Source organism: Molothrus ater, chromosome 6 (genome assembly GCF_012460135.2).
Source record: "Molothrus ater isolate BHLD 08-10-18 breed brown headed cowbird chromosome 6, BPBGC_Mater_1.1, whole genome shotgun sequence".
NCBI classification, from domain to species: domain Eukaryota; kingdom Metazoa; phylum Chordata; class Aves; order Passeriformes; family Icteridae; genus Molothrus; species Molothrus ater.
In genome coordinates, this window is record NC_050483.2 from 39943688 (window position 1) to 39959512 (window position 15825).

A 15825-nucleotide genomic window follows, 5' to 3' on the forward strand; every position below is an offset into this window, starting at 1 on the left:
AATGCCTGTCACCTGGAGGATTGAGCCTTGCTGCAAATCCTCAGGACAGGCTTAGTATAAACTCCTGTCTTGTTGCCTCAGCTCATTTTCCACTTACATAAGGCTCTGGCCTGTAGTGTAAATTCTGGAGGCTTCTTGGGTCCCTCCCAATCTGAATAGCTAATTACACCCCAGTTGTAGATTTTTTTAAAAAATACTTTGTAAAGGTAGCAGAAGCAGGTAGGAGTGCTGTGAAGTTAGTTTGTCTGGGTGATAATGGTAGTAGCTTCGTTAAGAAGACCAAGGCTACCCTTAAGAACCCTTGTCCTAGCATCAGAAAGTTGCCCTTCTATCTCTGTTCCTTTGTTCTGAGTGTTGGAGGTGTTTTGTCTTGTGTACCTTCTCCAAACCTTTGGCAGACAATGATCTTTCATATTCTATAGACAAATGCTTTTGTATATTGCTGTCAGTCTTTGTATTTCTTCTTGTTAGTGTAGACATGTCTCTCCAACCCCTCAGTCTCTGTTTTCTCATGTTTTAAAAAAAAGTTAACTTTTTAATGTTTTTTATTTCCTTGTGCAGTGTTTATAAACAGCCCAAGTTTTATTTGCCTAGGGAAGTTGACAGTTTTTCTTTGTGTGATCCTAGAATTTGATATAACAGGTCTTGATTTTTTTTTTTTTTTGTATGTCCTTAATTCCTCTGAGGAGATGATATTTTCCAGTGTCCTCTTGATGTTTGGTACAGAACTGATCACTGCATCTCAGAGCCTGTAGCTTAAGTGGTGCACTGGGGGGCATTGTTCTTGAATTCTGGTCTTGCATTCCACTGTATCTTTAATATCCACAGGAATTAAAAGGGAAGAGTACACAGCTTTATCCATTCTGTTAAGCCAAGTCTGTTCTAGTCTCTCAAACTCTGCATTATTGCTTTTTCTGTGTACTTCAGACTCCAATATTGCATCCAGGCTGACTGCACTGATCTGCAGTTCTAAAATTGGAGGCTGGAACCTGCATTGCAAGGTCTGGTTGTATGGATACCAGCAATTGTGGTTTATCATGAATTATAGATCTTGTTTTCAGGCTATAAATTCAGAGAACTGTAGCTGTGAAGGCTCACGAGGCCTCTCCTAAATTGTACCCACTAAAATAAATACAGAACTAAACAGGATTAAACAGAACTCAGACTGGCAAGACCAGCTCTAAAAGAGGGTGATCTGGAAGATTCCCTTTATAGCTGAGTACCAAGGGTGCTGTATTGCCTTTGTGTGGCCAGGTTTTGGTAGTGGGAGGGCTGTGGTGGTGGGTTCTGTGAGAAGTTGCTAGAAGCTTCCTCTGTGTCTGACAGAGCCAGTGCTCCAATATGGACCTGCCACTGGTCAAGATGGAGTCCAGCAATGGTGGTAGAAACACCACTGTTATAACATATCTATGAAGAGAAAAAAAAAAGATATTGTATGGGGGTAATAGTGCTCAGAAAAGAGAGGAGTGAGAATATGTGACAGCAGCCACTAAGATCAGAGGGCAAGGAGGTGCTCCAGGTGCCAGAGACGGGATTCTCTGCAGTCTGTGGTGAAGGCCGTAGTGAGGTAGTTGTGCCCCTGCAGTCCATGAATATCTGTGGGGGTGCAGAGATCCACTTACAGCTTGTGGAGGAGCCCCACACTGAAGCAGGTGTATGCTCAAAAGAAGGTTGGGATCCCATGGAAAGCCTGCCCTGGAACAGGCTCCTGGGAGGGACCTCCAGACCCATGGAGAGAGGAGCCTACCCTGGAGCAGATTTGCTGACAGGACTTGTAGCCCTGTGGGGGACCCATGCTGGAGCAGCCTTTTCTTTAAGTACTGCGCCCTGTGGAAAGGGATGCATGCTGAAGCAGTTCATGAAGAACTGTAGCCCATGGACAGGATTCACACTGGAGAAGTTTGTGATGGACTGTCTGCTGTGGGAGGGACCCCATGCTGGAGCAGGGTATGGGCTGTCCCTGAGGAGGAAGCAATGGCAGAAACAGCATGTGGTGAACTGGCTGTACCCCCATTCCACATTTCCCTGCTCTGCTCAGGGGAAGGAGGTAGAGATTCAGGAGTAAAGTTAAGCTTGGGAAGGAGGGAGGGGTGGGGGGAAGCTGTTTTTAAGATTTTATCTACTTCTCATTATCCTGCTCTGATTTTGATTGGTAGTAAGTTCAGTTAGTTTCCACAAGTTGAGTCTCTTTTTCCTGTGACTGTAATTGGTGAGTGATCCCTCCCTGCCTGTAACTCGTGAGTCTTTTGGTAAATTTTTTCTCACCTGTCCAGCTTTGGTGGGTGCCTGGCATCTCGCCGGGGTGCAACCTGGAACCACCACAGATGTCTAGCATGTGTGTGTGTTGAGTCAGCACAGGCAGGGCTTAGGGACAAGCACACAAGACTGTGTCTGAAATGCAAAGAGTAAATTTCTTTTTGTTTCCTTGCTCGCTGGGGGATCCCCAAAGCAGCAAGCAGAGGCAGTCACTGTGGAGCTTGGTCCTTGCTAGAGAATCACGGAAGCTGCTGCTCATTTTTCAGGGATTCTTGCAGGTGTATTTTACCACTGTGCTTTGACCTTGCCCACCATAGGGCAGGAGTTTCAAGCATGTTTGATAGAGTGCCTTGAAGTCTGTTGCAGTGCTGTGCTACCTGACTTCAGAGGTTCTGCTTGTGAAACACACAAAGACAACAGTTAGTATGTCACCTGTATTATTCTACACCCAAGCTGTAAGTCACTCAGGCATGTTTACAGTCCTCCTCACCATCTTCCACTGTTTTCCCCAGCATGTTTGCTTATGTCCTGCCCACTGGCTAGGTGGGTAAGTATGGAGAAATGCTGTGTCATTGTTGTAACTAACTGCTGCATGTATGAGGCTCAGCAGTTGTTTATACTGACTGTCTTGTCGTTGCAGGGGTCATCCATGTATCAAGTGGACAGGTGGTGGCTGCAGGCGGGTCCCTGTCTTGGTGTTTCATGCTGAAGCCATTCTGGCCAAGGACAGCTACCTCCGTCTCATTGGAGGTGGGTGCTACTACGTGCCAGCTTTTAAAAGGCTTGAAGGCTTGAGGTAAAAGTCTCTTACCTGATGGTCCCTTCACTTTGTGGTGGGAAGAGAAACATAGGAAATTGGAATCCTCTCTAGTCTCTGACCACTGAGACATTCAGAAGTGCTTAATCTGTTGGTGAATGCTTATAATGTCTTTGGACTGTGATAGTGTCTGTCCCTCCACTGGGTCCTGATGTGTTTTAAAATGGAACTGTCTGCTTGCAAATTGAACTTGGAGGCCATGCTAGAACTTAAAACCAGAATACAAATTCACCATTGCTAAGACCTTAAAATCAATCATTGTGGTGAGTTTTGAGAGCATTTGACTGGGAAATAAAGCAGCCAGCCCCACAGTTGAACAATAATAAGCTGTCGTAACAAATCTGAGTCTACAGCCTCACAACCCCTAGAAGGCCATAAACAAAATGGTTCATGGCAGTACTTGAGTTGGGAGACCAAACCTGTCTAGTGTCTAATACAGGAGAGCCTCTGAAGAGGCTGGGTTGTTATAGACAGTCACTTTGGATTTAAAAAGTTGGTACTTGTGGGTGTGTACAGCTGGGAGCTTGTTCTGGATGTGCTGAGTTGGAGAAAAGCTAAAGTGTATTCAGCTTCCTTTTGTGAAGGTGCTGACACTTCTTTCTTCTCTTGCTTTTCCTTTCTTAGGTAATTGGTGCTTTCGTTTCTAATATCCTATCTAAGCAGAAATGCTTCTGGCTCGTTGGGGTAAGGGGTGGAGAAGGTGGTTTATATGTGGAAACTCCTGATCCTTTTCATGTGAGTTACAAACATACTTGGACGGTGCCAGAAGCTGATGGTAATTGTTACTCACATTTTTACTGCAGCGTGAGGTCTCTTCTGCTTTTTCTCACACAATTTAACAAGTTTATTGCTGAATAGTGAAACTTGTTAAATTTCCTCCAGCTTTGTCTTGTTCCTGATTATGATACTTCTTGCTTTTTTGATTTACTTTTGTTAGTAGAACATATTTCTGGAAGTTTAAATTAATCTTCACCCTTTTATACTCAGTTTGAATACATTTGTAAACTGCCTTTTCTACGCAATTCTGTATTCTAGCGTTGCAATTTCTTTCTGTACTGTCTTTGAACTTTTTTTTTTGGATTGCCACATCCTTTTATATTTATATTATAACTGACCTCTAGTCTTCCTACTTGCTTTTATTTTATCTTATACCTCTGGGGCTGCTGATTGCCTTTGTTTTTATGACCTTCTACTTCCATAGTGAGTTTTTATTTCCTTGTACTATTTACTTCATTTCTTACTATATTTCAGTTATTTGTTGGAAGATTGGTACAGGTGAATGAGATGTAAACAAAAATTCAGTGCTTTATTTTGGGTTTTCAGGATCTAAGAAGTGATCACATAAGCAAGCCATATCAATGAGGGGTATTAGACATAATTACTTTTAGATAGAAATACCAATATTGACTAGAGAAGAAAGCTGAAATAATGTTTGGAATGTTATCAAGCAGTCTATATAATGGAACATTAAAAAAAAATAATCTGGGTATTTTTCAGGCTGTCCTGTGCTTTATTTTTATATGATGGGGTTCTGTGATGCTGCTATATTATAGCTAAGGATTGATGTCAGTTCAGTGATGCTGATGTTGGCATTTCCTATCTCCCTTTGCCTGTTATGTGCTGCTACTCTCTGTGAATTAAGGGCAGCTGTACTGTCTGAGTCCTTTTCTTTGGTAGCATGACTTTGGTTTATTCTCCCAGGTGCAGACTCTAATCCTGTGTCTCTTTGCCTCCTCACAGAGCGCTTCCACATGTCCTATAAGATTGTGCGGACAGACAGCCGGCTGGTTCGGAGCATTCTGACTGCCCATGGATTCCATGAGGTGAGTGCAACAAACTTCTGTCTGTTTTTGTGCTGGGCTGGGAGGTGATGGTAATGTTTCTGGATTTTTTGTGTGTGTTTTTTTTTTTTTTTATTCTGCAGGGTTAGAACCAGGAAGTTGCTGTGGAAGTGGCCTCCCTTGAGATTTTTTGTTTTGTCTTTTAATGTACTCTGCTAGTCAGACTGAAAATAGATCATTTTGCTCCCTCAAAGGAGAACCCATTAGTCTTAAGCCTTCAAAAATAGGAGAAAAGAAATGCTGGAGTTTGGTTATGTGATGCTTTTAAAGCATCACTCCCTTGGGAAAATCTGAAGGATTTAATTTCTCAGCCTTTACAAGCTTTCAGAAGTATTGATGTAGTATTTCACACTTCTCTTCTAGCACCCGTCTTACTCTGAAGAGTGTCCTGTATGCAGCTAATGACAATTTGAGAGATGTGTAGGGTTGATTTTTATTTTTATTTTTTTTTTTTTCAGAATAACAGCAACTTAAGGAATTGATCTGACAAGTTTCTGGCAGAGATTAAAGCTGTTTTACAAACTGTGTTTAAACCATCTATGAAAATAACAGTCTTACAACTTTTTTTTAAAAATCTGACATGGTTATTTCCCAGCATGGGAATACCTTAGGGTAGCAGTTTGGCTGGAGTTGCCCTTATATTGGAGATAGTAGAGGAGATTGTCTTAGATTAGAGTTGCTTTGGCTTTGTAGATCTAGGGACAAGGTGGTATTGCTTTTCATTAGTTCAATGTTTTTGTATGTGGTGTTTTTTATGCTGCTTTTCAGGTTCACCCTAATAGCAATGATTATAATCTCATGTGGACAGGATCACACTTGAAGCCCTGCTTGCTGCGTTCCCTTACTGATGTTCAGAAAGTCAACCATTTCCCTAGGTAAGGCCTTGATACCACGTTTTGTTGAACATCATTGTGGTGATTTGCAAAAATCGGAACATAGATACCCCCCAAAAAATAGAGCATGCATGGTACTGTAAAATCTCAACAGATTGGGCCAGTTCCACCTGCTGTCTCATTCTTAATGGTCTTGGGGGCTTTCAGGGAATAGTATATAAATGAAAATGTTGTTTGTAGCTCAAATATTGGATTTTTAATTTTATTTTCTTTATTTGATGATAAATTATTTGTGGCTTCAGTTTTTAGTTAGAGGGATGGTCCTATGTCCCCTGCTAGTTTATATACCACTGTTATAACCAGTTAGTTTATAGCCACCATTATAACAGGTTGCTGTGCTTCAGTCTGTCTTGGGAATTGCAAAAAGTGCCACAAAGGATATTAATACAGCCATAATGTAGAGGCAGTAAAGCTTGAGAATCAGTTAGGGTTTAGACATCTGACAGGTTAGGGCTTAGACATCTAACAAAGCTACAGATACTTCAGTAACTAGGACAAAGGGTTGCTGTAATGTTGGGGAATAAATAGATACAGTCTCTTGTTTTGGGACTCCAGGTCGTATGAACTGACACGAAAGGACAGACTGTACAAGAATGTCTGCCGAATGCAGCTCACCCATGGGTTCAAGACATTCCATATCTTACCTCAGACCTTTATCCTCCCAACAGAGTACCAGGAGTTCTGCAGTAAGTGAATGATGATGACACCCAGACATAAAACAAAATAATGGGATGTGGGGGGAAAGGAATTATTTTTAATATACTAACCTTTAGATCATGCCAGTGGTTAAAGTAACAAAATTAGAGGAAGCTAGGAAAACAGTAGAAAAGGTCCACATGACTTCTTTATGTAATTTCTACTGTTCTGTTTACTCCATGCCTGTGTAAGTTTCCAAAAAGCTGATGTGGAGTTAAGATTCCAAAATGGAGGAGTTTTTATGTGCACAGTGAAATAGCATATTCGAAAAGCAGACTTTGATGTCCCTGTGGAGTTCTCTAAAGTGTTTACCATAGGCAGCATTCTTGACTCTTACTCCCCTGTTAATAAGCAAAATGGAAAATGTTGCAGACTTGTGCTGTGTTCTTTTAAACAGATACCTATTCTAAGGACAGAGGCCCATGGATAGTGAAGCCTGTGGCTTCTTCCAGAGGTCGGGGTGTCTACCTGATAAATAATGTAAGTGTTCACAGAAAGGACTGCTCTTCAGTAACAGTGCCTTCAAAACTATGTTGGCTTCCAGGCAAGAGGCATGGAGGCATCTAACTGGACACTGGCCTTACTCTCAATTTCAGCCATATATTGGTGAGCAATTCAACAGCCCCGAGCAGCTTGGAAGGCCTGCCTGGGCCTGTGCTGTGTAACCAAAAGCAGTCTATCTCTTTGTATGCTGTGTTCATCTTGCAATCTACCTGCAAGTCTGAGCTTATGAGGAGCAAGTTTATACTCCCTGAGACAGTTTGGGAAGCTGTGCTGCTTCATGCTCTCTTTGTGGCTGACAGTAAGCTGACCTTGTGGAGATTTCCAGAACTCTCCTTAGTTGTTTCCCTGTGTGACCTAAACAGTTCTCAAACAGACCCCTTGTCTCACACAGCCCCATGGAAAAGACCAGTTTAAATGAACCTTGATAAAGTAGCAAGTATATCAGTCTTAAAGCTATGTTATCTAAAAGCCAGTGTGTCCTTCCTGAGGTGTAATGGGGATAGTTCTTTGAAATCAATGTGCAGGTTGTAGTGTCTTTTGCTGTTTGTGAGCTTTGCAAGGAGTTAGGTTGTCATAGGTAACAAATACATCTGAACTGGAGCCAAACACATGAGGGGATTCCAATAAATTTGCTCAACAGCAAAATGACTGTTGAGTCATTTTGTTTTCACTCATTCAAACCCCTTTAGCCTTCCCTGCACTGAAGGGGTCATGCTGCCTCATCTGTTCTCTACTTGGATCATTTCCCATAAAATGAGGGAGCAATTTGCCAAGTGTATGAGGTAAGTATTTCCAGAGCTACACTCAGTTTTTTCTTTGCTTGAAAGGGAGGAATGAGCTAAGGCTCACATGGCAGTTGGCCATGACCTGGGGAAAATACCCTTCTGGGACCAATATCCCTTTGTGTATTTCTGTTTAAGAAACACTGCAGCTAGTTTGGCCCACAGGCCTTTTTCCTTCAGTGTGATGCCATTAAAAGAGTGTCTTTTAGAATCTCATCACAAAAGTTTTTAAACAACAATAACCCCTCCAAACAAATAACAAACCTTTGCATTTCCCTGATCCATATAGAACAGTGTGTTGCTTTTGTGTGATATTCTGAGGGAAGTTGAACTTGTTCTCTCACGTTCTATATAAACATTTTATATGCTTAGGTTTTCTGCTCATCGTGCTGGTGTTGTGGCTGAATGGATACAAAATTGAATAAAGGCAGAATCCTGTGATTCTCTTGCCTCTTCTGCAAACTGAGGGCAAGAAAGTGTTGTGCAAGAAACTGGTTACAAGAGAGCCTTGCATACAGCGAAAAGTAAAAGCTTTTTCAACAGATCCCATAACTTTGTGACATGTATTTGTCATAGTTTGAGCTTTCTGTTCTTACCTACATGTGTAGCTTCTTTTGGGTACAGGAGCTCCTGCTGTGAACTGAGACTCAGTATAAGGTGGGCAAAAATGTTGGATACCAGCCCAGGATGTAGTTATAAAGATCACAAGTTGAGTGATTTTCCTCACTTGTGGCTTCTTCACCATGTGTAGTTACATACTCCATCCTGGGTCTTGTAAGCCTCTTCTCCATGTGTTTGGTTAAACCACTGAGAAGCAAACAGAGTAACAATTACTCCTTAGATGTGGTTTTTTTTTTTCTCTGCCTATTTTACATCATTGCCCATGTGGCTGTTAAATCTGTATGCTACTCTGAGTATTTTACTGGAAAATTCAATGAGCAGGTTTTTTGGCAATGTAATCATTCTCTTTAGGATCTAAATACCGTAAATATGTTGTGACTGACAGTTCTGTGTAGGTACAGAGTTTGTGGTAATTGGGAGTGGGGCTGAGGCCAAGCCTCATCTCCAATGGGCTACAGCTGTGAGAAGCAGGTGAGCAGCATTGACAGCAAAGGGACATGGAGTGCCCAGGGGCACTAACCAGCCACCAAAGGAAACAGAGGGCACACAGGTGCAATGCATCAACATGAGGAGTATAAAAGGTTGGACTAGAGAACAAGAAGGGCAGATGTCTGGAGCCTTCTGATGTGGTAAGGTGTTGCTCTGTATGGGTTGAAGCCTTCTGATATTGTATGGTGATACTCTGTGTATGGTGGCTGTCTCAACTGTGGCATATGCTGTGATAGTTATGTTTTTTCATTTTGATTTTATTTCTTCCTTCCCCAGACATAGTTATTGGTACAAGGTGGCTGTACCAACCTCCTTTAGGAGGGAAAGGCAAGAAAAAAACGGTGGATTTAATCTAATTTCTTCTTATTTCTTACATCTGCTGTTTTTTTCACTCTTAAATTTCTGTTCTTTTGCAGCCAAACCAAATTGTAGTGGAAGACAATATCTTGGTGTCTCGTTACATCAGCAATCCCTTGCTCATAGATGGTGAGTGTGCTTAGGAATTGCTTTTCTCTCTTCTCCTGACCCTGCATCTGAGGATCTCTGTAACCTTTGGAGGAGTTTAGTTGAATAATTGAGTGGTCTAGCTTGGTCTAGCATCAGACTGTAACTGAATGTAACTAGAGAATTCATTAAAACCTGGAAGCTTTACAACTGGGATAGATTCAGGAACCTATGTCAGCAGCAGGTAATGGTTTATTGCTCTTAGAGTCTGTTGAAATTCCTCAACTAGTTATGATGTCTGAAAGATATTTGCAGTCGCTGACTCTGGACAACTCTATTTCAGATTTCAAGTTCGATGTGCGTCTCTATGTTCTGGTTACATCCTATGATCCCCTTGTTGTCTATCTCTATGAGGAAGGATTGGCCAGGTATGGAAGAAGTCTTTGTTTTTGGTGTACCTGCATTTGGTGATCCAGACATTTCTTGGCTTGCCTCTCTACTCTTGAAACAATAGTAAAATGAGGAAAGTGCCAGTTAGGGAATTCTGCAGAGTTTAAATAGATGATACTTCACTGTGCTGTGTCCCATCAGGTTTCTTCATATAGATTATAAGACCTTGAGTGAGGGATTTTATTGTTTTTATATATAATTAATAAAGCAAGTTTTCAACTCTCAAGGGTGAAATGGCCAAACAGATTGTCACTGGCATGTTTATTCTCAAGGCTGAGTACTTCTTGAAACTTGGGATTGTTGATACTGTAGAGCCTCTTATCCATCCTCTGAGGGGAAGGGAATCTAAGCTTTCTTAAATTTGTCTTAAAAAAAGCAGTTGCAGACCTGCTTTGAATGAATGAGCTCAGTGACTCATTCACTTCAATGACTCTTCTAAATTTTAGGTCAGCATTTTATTTTCTGCAATATCTACTAAATGGTTTTAGGCTAGTTCACTGTTTTTACTCTGCAAGATAACAATTTTCCTTTGCATGTAAGTCATGAAAGCCACCTAGAATCAGTACTCTTCTGCCAAAAATACCTGTTTTTCTTCATCCCAGAAGTTTAGCAAAATATTTGTCTGTAGTAACTAATGGATTTGAAGCAATCACCCCTCTGAATTCCCTATGGATCAGAATTTTAACTGTACTGCTGTTTGAGAAAAGAGCACCAGACAACTGTTTCAGCAACAGTTTCAAGTAATGCCGTGTCTTTCTTACAAGCATATTTGATTTATTCAGAATATCTCTAGGGTTCAGACCTGACATAGCTCTGACTTGGGTAGATACTGAATCCAAATTCTTTGTCTCAAGAACATAGTGAATCCCAAAGAATACAGAAATAATGATCCCACAAGAAATATCCATTAAATTGATGAACACTCTTCAGGTGTGTTGTGATGTGCCTCTGCCTGCAAAGATAATGTGAATGTGTTTTTTCCCTAAAAGGAGGTAGAAAGGGGAAGCTCATCTTTGTGAGTGTAAAGCTTAACAACTATTTTCACTTTAGAAAGGGAGTCTTAAACATGCCAGTCATGCAAGACTTTTCTCTTGGGAACTGGCAGCTTAATGCTAGCTGCTAATAACTGCTTGTTTTTGGAAAGTGAAGAGGGAAACAAGATAGTGTAGAATTCCAGCATGTTCTCAGAATGGGCAGTACATAGCAGGCCTTCAAAAATAGGATTTGCACCATCATTAATATCTTAAAGATGGTTCTGCTGATCTTGTAATAAAGGAGTTTCAAGAGAGATTTCTGAGCTATGGGGAGTAGCTCTGGTTCTGTTAGTAAACATCAACAGCCCACTGAGCAGTTTCAGCTGAAGTGTCAGCTGTGGCTAAACACTTGTAGTTGAATGCTTTCACATGATAACTGTACGTTTATTGCAGACAGTATCTTTAATTATCCTTAAGCTTTTCCCATCTACTGTGGCTGTTCAGCTGGTATGTTCATGCCGCAAGTGCTGGCAAGCTCTCCTTGGAGGACAAGGCTGAAGGTGAGCAGAGGCTGATAAAACTTTAGGTGGGCTGTTCTGGGTGGCCTCCAGATGGCACTAGTGGACTTCAGTTGGAGCGATTCGTGTTTTCCCTATACTCTGCATTTACAGATTCAGTTGGTGAGAGGTAAAGAACCTGGAGTTACTGAATTATGGCTTCCTGTTTAGCTGTTTTGCCATTCATTTTCGTGGGAGTTATGTGCCGGAGACACCATTGTATTTCCTCACATAGCAAAATGCTTTGGTTTAAAGCTAGGACAAAAGTTTAGCTCTGCAGGGGGAGGGAAATGTTTTAACCTTGGTGTGTAGAAGCTGCTTTTAATACTTTGCTTAAGGAATAAAAAAATCCCATGCTGCTTAAGGGGAGAAACAATTTCTAGCAGAGAACCGGGAGGTAATGTTAGGGCCTGGAATCAAAGGTGATATAGAAGCAATCCAAGGTGAAAAATACCAGCAGAACAAAGCAATCTAGTTTTGGAACCTCAGCTAGTGCCTGTGGTGTGCTGTGGTGACTTGCATGTTTTGAATTTGCTTTCTGAAGGCAGATAGTCTGTGAAATGTAGTAAGGATGACGTAGGTTAGTGTTTTAATTTTTTGTTTCTATTTTCTTAGTCTGTCTGAAAGGTCATGTTCCTCTCTAGTGTTATGCTTTGCATATTCCAAGAGGAACCTGACTGCTTTGGTAAATTTGGTGGCCTCTACCAGAAAAGGAGTGCTATGAGGAAACCATAAGATGTAATGATTTTTACAAGGAACAAACTTGGTATACCAAACATTTGTGATGTTTGACTAGATAGTTCCTTAGGCCTTGTTTCTTCTGGCACAGCTAGACTTGTCATGACATGATCTAGAGTGGAATTTGAAGCTTTAGAGCTGAGAAGAAGTAAGAGATTGTGGATCCAACATTTTTGTATCTTTTTCACTTTCCAATTTTCCTCTAAAGGAGATAGGAAGGGTATGTACCCAAGTGTGTATAACAAGGCCTTCAGCTGTTGTGCTGGAAGTACTAAATAACTATTTGGTTTGCCTATGCCAAAGTTCTCTCTCTCTTTTTTATTAATTTTTTTAAATGCAGTTTTTCAGGAAGATGATGACCTCAATGTTTGTGTCGGGGGGGCTTTGTTTGTTTGTTTTTTTGTGTGTGTGGCTTTTTGTTTTGTTTTATTTGGGTTTTTTGTTTAGGTTTTTTTTGTTTATCCTCTGAAAGAATACTGAGTAGAACGTAGGAAGCACTGATGTTGAGTAGGTTCTTTTTCTAGCTATTTCCACCCTGCTCATGTGGAATAAGCTGTATAAAGGGACAGAGCCTCAAGTGAGCAGAGTCAACTATCAGACTTCTGGAGAGTTTTTAAGAGTGGTATCAGTGAACATGCTGTGGCTTTATCTTTTGTTACAATTCAGCTTTTCTAGTCATGCCTTCTTCAAACTCTGTCAAAATTCCTTGCATGTTTTGTGCCTGGTGGACCTTTAGAAGGAATGCTGCTAATAGATTAATTTGGAGATATTCAATGATCTGTTTGGAGGGAGTGGAGTGGGGTAGGGATTTTCTTTTCTTACTTGAGGCTTGAAACAAGGCTGAAGCTGTGCATAAGACAAAGCAGCACTGGGTGACTTAAGATCCTCCTGTTGGATTGAAAAGTGTGTTGAACACTTTTCTAGTACATATTAAAAAAAGTAGACACACAGTCTGCCATACATCTGGTAAATTGGCAGATATTTAGTAACTTCATACTGGAAAAGACAATTATAATCTAGATCTGTTGTCTGTGATCAGAGCCTGGAGGATTGTAGCTGGGACCCTTGCATTGAAGGTATAGGTTTGGAAAATGAGATGGTCATGGCAAGCTTGGTCCAGGTTTGCCTGAGGGTGTAACTCTGTCATCTGATCATATATTAAAAATCTTGGTAGTTTTTATTTATCTGAGATTTCCAAAACAGGCAGTGTAATATATTTATTGACATACTTTTTGTATCTTAGTTTGAATAAGAGGTACATTGTTAATAAACTACAGTCTTAATTAAAAACTTTTCACAGCGACTCACCAAGCCCAGTTGTGTGGGAGTCCCAAGGCTTCACTTAGAGCCAGCTGCTGAATTGATGCATTATGCTGGATTTTGGAGGGGCAGTCATGTAAGTGGGGAATAACAAGCCTGACTTGTGCCTGAAGTACAGCTGAAGAGAGCTTAGGGCCAGGAATAGCTTGTGCTGTTTTTGAGCCTTCCGTGTTGTGCTGCTTCTCTCTCCTGTTGAACTTCCTCCTCTTCTGTGTGACAGAAAGGAGCCTGGTGGACCTTTCTTGCTTGGTGCCTGCAGGCATGATGAGGGCTTGACACATAGTGTGGGGAATTCATAGTGAAATGGCTCCTTGTTTTGGGAGACCTCTTGATTGACTGCTTTTTCTCCTGAACCATGTTTAGACAGCCCTATTTCTGAGCTTGAATAGCTGGAAGGTTCATAGACCATCAGGGACTTGCCATTCAGTTTTACACTGAATTTGAGAAACAGATTAGAGAAAAAGAATCAAAACTGATCTGAAACCCAAACATTCTTGCAAAAGGCCCAAGGAGAGCAGCAGCCTGGGGGGACTTTCCAGTGAGACACAAGGGTTTGCTCTGGGCTTTGCAGCACCTGCCCCTAGCTGCCGTGAGCCACCTGATCTCAGACCACTCAGCCTTGTGACACCCTTCCTTCAGTAGCCTGGCTTCCTAATTGACACTAGCTCCTCTGGGATATTCACCATTTCTGTGCTGGATTCCTGTGGTTTCCAGAGAATTCAGGTATTTGTTTTGAGCCAAGGAATTCACATTAGCTCACAGGCTGTACTTAGGCCAGAGCTGGCTGAGGCAGCTGCAGCAGCCCCATCCCTCTTGCAGTAACCCCTGCCCAGCAGCTCTGCTGCTGAGGGAGTGCAGCTCATTTGTTTCTGCATGGGCACCTGGGGGTGGGCTGCAGCCACTTCAGCAGACATTGCCCCATGCAGAAGCTGTGGAGCAGTGTTATTCACTAGATGTTCCTGCTGGGCTTCAGGCCAGTGGATAGACTATCAAGCCACACAGCTTTATGTTGCTTCCTTACTTTTTAATGAAGATAATCAGATTCAGATCACTGAGGTGTATAACTACATGACCCTACTGTTGTGCTTAACAGACAGGCTACTAAGCAGTTGTTAAATTTGGTCAGCTCAGTTGCTAATGCTGCTGACAGTCTAAACAATGAGAAACCAGAGAATGTGAGAAAGAGAACATGAGAGGTTCACCAAATCACAGAGTAGCTGAGGTTGAAGGGATCTGGTCCAACCCCCTGCTCAAGTGGGACCATATAGGTCTGGTTGCCCAGGACCATGTCCAGATGCCTTTTGAGTATCTCCAAGGATGGAGACTTCACAACCTCCCTGGAAGGCCTGTGCCAGTGCTTTGTTATCCTCATGGTGTTTTCTTGTGCTCTGAAGGTTCAAAATCCCATTAATGTCAATGCATAAATTGAAAATATGCAAATTTGTTGTGAAAATATTAAAAAAGTCTTTAGTTTTTCTCCTGTTCCTGCAGACAACTGGTAACACTGCTTCTGGATCTTGTTCTTTAACACAGAACTGTTGGAGTAATTTTATTCAGCTTTGATTAGAGAAATTGCCATCATAGAGGTGTCACCAAAACTGCTTTTTATGTTTAGTAATTATCTTACAAACTTTAGCTCCTGTTCATATTCGATTGCTAACTGACATATCAGGTGAATGATGTGAAACATATTAATGTTGGATGTAGGGGGATTGTGCTGGTCTTTAGACTTCCGTTTTCTGTCCTGTACTGTAAGGAGGAACTATGTTCCCTAAACAATGTGGCAGCTAATAGACTGACAGGGAAGCTAAAGTTTAATGCATGGGGGAGGAGTGAGGGACTGGGAAAGTGACTCCAAGCATAAAACGTGAGGAGCATGCTTGTAAAAGCACTACACTGATTATTTCCAGGACATTTATGCAGGAACTCTGTGTGCAGTCATGGAAAAGTCGATCATAATGTGTGCTTTTTTTGTAGAACTCATTTGAGAGAAGAGGGATTAACTATTCTTTCCTTCTTCCCACTCGAGTCTTTTCCCTTCTCCTCTTTTCCCAGGCTCCAACTAGATGCCTCAAATAAGCATTCCAGAGCTGTCAGGTTTCATGCAAAACCATGTAACATCTTCTGTAAATATTTAAGGATCCAGTTTACATGTTTCTGAAATGACTTGCAAACTTTACCTTGTGGTTAATTCATTTCCTGAAGTAATGCTGGAGATAAGGCAAAGAGCGTTGTACAATCCCTTGGGTAATGTCCTGCCTAAAATTGTGACAGTAAAAGGGGTAGTTGCTTAGGTTAAGGCAGTGTGGGGATGTGGGTTAGGGGCCAAAGTTTGGTGTGGTGGATTTGGGGACTTTTCAGTGTGAGCTCTGGCATGTTTTGTAGACTGCTAGCTGAGCAGGGAAAAAGCTTGCATGGCACTTGTAGAGAAGGTGACCTATAG

General features: G+C 41.6%; 1 protein-coding gene across 1 annotated transcript in view; it reads left to right on the forward strand.

Annotated features, from left to right (window-relative positions):
* TTLL5 (tubulin tyrosine ligase like 5) overlaps positions 1–15825 on the forward strand; it is a 123628-nt gene that overhangs the window by 1488 nt on the left and 106315 nt on the right. Inside the window, 7 exon segments of the mRNA XM_036384352.2 lie at positions 2897–3006; positions 4814–4896; positions 5683–5789; positions 6363–6493; positions 6901–6983; positions 9316–9385; positions 9687–9771. Coding sequence (XP_036240245.1) covers positions 2897–3006; positions 4814–4896; positions 5683–5789; positions 6363–6493; positions 6901–6983; positions 9316–9385; positions 9687–9771 — 669 coding nt within the window.